The 4,355-nt window shown below is 38.1% G+C and overlaps 1 protein-coding gene across 1 annotated transcript in view; it reads right to left on the bottom strand.

The window, feature by feature from the left end:
- Window positions 1–4,105, bottom strand: part of LOC138059536 (uncharacterized) — a 6,447-nt gene extending 2,342 nt beyond the window's left edge. The window contains exons 1-6 of the mRNA XM_068905181.1: window positions 3,948–4,105; window positions 2,271–2,306; window positions 2,080–2,163; window positions 1,577–1,677; window positions 1,198–1,444; window positions 454–614 (exon numbers count right to left, since the gene is read on the bottom strand). Of these exons, the coding sequence (XP_068761282.1) occupies window positions 454–614; window positions 1,198–1,444; window positions 1,577–1,677; window positions 2,080–2,163; window positions 2,271–2,306; window positions 3,948–4,029 (711 nt within the window). The 5' untranslated portion in view covers window positions 4,030–4,105. The remainder of the gene's footprint in view (window positions 1–453; window positions 615–1,197; window positions 1,445–1,576; window positions 1,678–2,079; window positions 2,164–2,270; window positions 2,307–3,947) is intronic.
- Between the last annotated feature and the right edge of the window lie 250 nt (window positions 4,106–4,355).

The following is a 4,355-nucleotide window of genomic DNA, read 5'->3' as shown; positions in this document are numbered from 1 at the left end:
TTCCTAGGTAAATATCACGGTTATTAAAGTACTGCTAAAATGCGTGCAGCACAATAATTTTTTTCAATTTTATTGATATTTTGTGGTGTTTTCGTTGCCGTAGCCTTCGTCGTTTTTTTAAAATCCCTAATGCGCCTGGCTTTATCCGACCAACGCACAATTCCTCCGTCACACATACATAAATTAAACAAAAACAAGAAAACGCAAGGCGGGTACGAATTTACTCAGGAAAGAGCTCCTAGACAACTGCATTTGAATCAGAGTTAAAGCTAAGGTCTGTTTATTGTTAACAATGAATGTTGCTGCTCAAGCAGACCAATTATCTGTCTAAAGACAGATAATGCAGCTCCAACGTCCATTTTTGAAAACAGAAAGGTCTAAGCAAATTAGAGGTCTGCATTTTTTTCCAGTAACTTAACGCACTGATAAGGTTTGCCGCCCTATTGAACGTACCGGAAACGACGCATTTGTTGCATGAACAAATCGCGGGTTCTCATTCTTGTATGGAAGAATCCAACCAAAGCCGTTCAACACTTCATTGGTGTACATCAGAAAAACAGGAAACAACGAGTTGCAGTCAGACACGCTCACAAGATCATACCAGTACAACTTTCCTGAGATAACAACCATGAACGCAAAATTAGATTCAAACGACCGACACATTGTGATGTTTACTGAATAGGTTCCTTACGGAGTGGGCGAGTGAGTGAGTTTGTACAGTGATATGGAGGAAAGGAAAAATAGATGTAAAAGGTCTTAATAAGTTCAAATTCGCATTGTAACGTCCACTGGCAAATGGAGTCGATCGATGGTCGATCGCCACATGTATCGCAGAATCAAAGTTGTTGTCGTTATTTTGAAACACGCAAATGACTTAATCAAGTACGTTAATATAGGTGAAAAAAGGAAGGAAATTTAAAGAAATAATTAATCAAATAATCATTCAATCAGTCAATCATTCAATGAGCCAGGTAGGCCATCCACGGATGAAAAGAACAATATGTAAATGGTTAAAGAGGTAATTGAAAAGTTGAAAGAAAAATTAATCAAGCAATCAATTAGTTACAATGTATGCCCTCTTTCCTTTCCCGGGCGCAAAAGCATTTAAAACTCCGTGATATACTTTAATAAGAAAACAATGATTGCGTACACTTTGCTTGGAATTAAGGACCTTTTCATTTTGAAAGGGTCACGTACCCATGGTCCAAACACATTGTCCCTCAGTCCACGCGCTTCCTTCTAATCCAGCTTCATTTGATGGGGCCTGGACGAATTCCTGCGGTGAAGTACCGTTCAGAAGGAGGAGTCGATCACCAATATTCCAGGAAGAAGAAGACCTCTTAGAACAGATCTGACTCGGGTCTGTAAAGTACGCAGTTATGACGAAAGTGTCATTTTCCTCTCTCCAGGGCCATGATTTAAAATTGACGTCCGACTTGGTTATCTAAAATTACAAAAAAACAAAATTGATTTTAGGGGATTGTTAATTTGCTATTCCTTGCAAAAGGGCGTATAATGTCTCTATTATGATTTTAAAATGCTTAGCATCGATTTTTCACAGAACGAAATAACTCACTCCAGTTTGTAGTCCCGCTATTTTATTGTCTGCATCAAAGAGAAGCATCACCGTTTTATCTCCATTAAGGGTATAACGGTTACCACGAAAATATGAACTGTCTGAAAAAAAAAAAACATAATTTGTAGGGCAATCAGCATTAATTAGTAGATGGAAACTGTAACATGTAACCTTCAACTGTCCCTCTGATACATCCTTTAAAATAATGTTTGTCATCCTTTTATGCTGCATTAATATTTGTCGCTTTCGCAGTCGTTGGGATGCGAACTCGTCCTTTTTCATATGGTAGCATTTTACCACCATGGACAAACTCCCAAGACGATAAGTATCTTTTAATCTTGTTTCTCGTAACCAAATACTTTAAAATACTCTTCAGTTCTAATACAAGGAATGTGCTGCATGGCCCTTCTCCAAGCAAAAAGCTTTGCAAATAACGTTTTGGAGACCAATTGCAGACGCTCCTAAACAATTGAATTGAGTCACACGTAGACAGCTAGACCCACCTCGACATTCGTCCTGCAAGGTCCAGCCATTCTTGAGAGCGTCATTCACGGTCAGTGGCAAGGAGTCCCATCTCAACCAAGTGACTGAATAAAATAGAATGACAAGTGAATGAGAGGGAATAACCTGGGAAAGAGGAGGAATAGGGAATAATATTAATATACTTAAAAAGGGAAACATGAAATTTATTTACCTGTCAACTGATTCCAATATGAAGCCACCACAGGTTCTGCAAAACATGGATATGCTGTTGATTCCATTTGAAATGGGCAACATTGGTGATCGGTACACAAAAATTTGGTTTTATCAAACAAGATGATAACACCGAAAGAAAGATTCCTTTCGTCAGAGCGAAATGGCTAACGAAGGTGAGATTAGAGCGGTTTTCAATTGATTGTCGTAAAACAAATACCAAAGCAATTACTTCGACCAATCACAGCAAGTGCAAACAACACAATGAACAAATCCAAGTTCAAAGCAATTGGGCCATGTAACTTGCTCAAAGAGCGGGAAAAAAATCGCTTATGCAAGTCACGATTTGGTTTGGTTTTCCTTTTCATTCGCTAATAAACTGGCGCGAGATCTTCAAACCAACAATTTCAATCGCGTAATTGGTGGAAGTGGAAAATACCATAATACTCTTTGTTTGTCCCCCCAAATTTTGCATAAACATTGTTTCTAGTTTCTCTTGGAACTTACAATGGTCCCAAGAAGAAACAAAAGCAATGCTTATTCAAATATTCGCGACTCATTTCCATTTGCGCACCAGGACTCGCTTTGAAATTCTCTATTTTCGAATTCCCCATAAAACACTTTGTTTGCCCCCCAAATTTTGCATAAACCATTGTTTTCAAATGCTCTTGGGAATATGCAGTGTCCCGAAGAGCATTTGAAAACAAATCGTTATCTTTAAGAAAGTTATGACATTTTTTAATTTCGAAGACATGTTTCGATGTTACAAACATCATCGTCAGTTACAAAATATTTGAAAAACCGTTAGGACTTATAAAACAACTAGGCGAAACTTGCATAATTAAATATGATTAAGTGTCAAGAAATACATATTTGAGTGAGTTACAGAGTGTTAGAAAGAATGTAGAGCCTAAAGCGTAAAGATAACGATTTGAAAACAATGGATTATGCAAAATTTGGGGGGCAAACAAAGTGTATTATGGGGAATTCGAAAATAGAGAATTGAGGCATGCAGAAACTCGGAAATGGGCTATTACTTTGACAGTCATTTGAAAACTGGTCTAATAAATGAATAAATTAATTGAATGAAAAGTGTTTGTTTAATTCCGTGGGTCCCCAGAGTCCTCAGTTGAAAAATAACTTTTTCTTGGAGATTTTTTTAGCTTTCTGTGTTTCCTTCAAGTTGGTATAGTATACATTTCGTTGGTAGGCAAGCGTTCTTACTTACCTTGCCACTTTAATATATCACCGAGAACGTTTCTGTTTTACCAACAGTTTGAGAGAAATTTGAAATGGGAACAGTCTTCCACACCCATAGACCTTATTCATAAATGGCGGTCACATTTTTAATTCTTTTGTACACGTGCAAATTAGCCTACCAAGCCTCATTTTAGAGCAAGAATTCTTTTCAATTCACTGTAGGCTTGGTAGGCTAATTTGCACTTGGACAAAAGAATTATAAATTGACCGCCATTTATGAATAAGGTCTATTCAGTTCCTTGACTATGTTGTATTTCTCTTACGTTGTTTTTGTTCCAATTAAAACCCCCAATTAGACTTGCCACTCTATTGTCTGGGCACAATATCGTCTAACTCTGCGTTCTGAGTACATTACCTCTTTGGGCTCACGTTCGCACCACAAATTTTGTAGGCCCAAGCAAAACGAAAAACAAAGTACCTGCGTTTCGGGATCGGTGCCAGTACCTTCTCCCTGAAACCAAGATCAAACACGAGCAGAAAAGTACTGCTAAGAACTTCATTTCGAGATGAACGAGGGAGAATTAACAACAGCTTATCATCTAAAGACACAGATAAACGCTCTCCTGTTCTGGGCGAGACAACAATTTGCAATCCGTTTAAATTCGCGGGAGCCGATTGTTTTTCCGCTTGGTTTCCAGTGATGAATACAGAGCATTGAATGATTTGTGAAAAGAGGAATTCCTTACTCTCCAGGAAACAGGAAGTTCTAGCAGAAGGCCACTTAATGAGGCCTTGACTTATGCTTTAAGCCCGTTGAGCGAAACTCTATATCATGAAATTGCAATCAATCCTTAGAAATCTCGGAACTTATCACCCCAACTGCTGC

This window comes from Montipora capricornis, chromosome 8, assembly GCF_036669925.1.
Source record: "Montipora capricornis isolate CH-2021 chromosome 8, ASM3666992v2, whole genome shotgun sequence".
Lineage (NCBI taxonomy): Eukaryota > Metazoa > Cnidaria > Anthozoa > Scleractinia > Acroporidae > Montipora > Montipora capricornis.
This window is presented reverse-complemented; position numbering and strand designations above follow the sequence as displayed.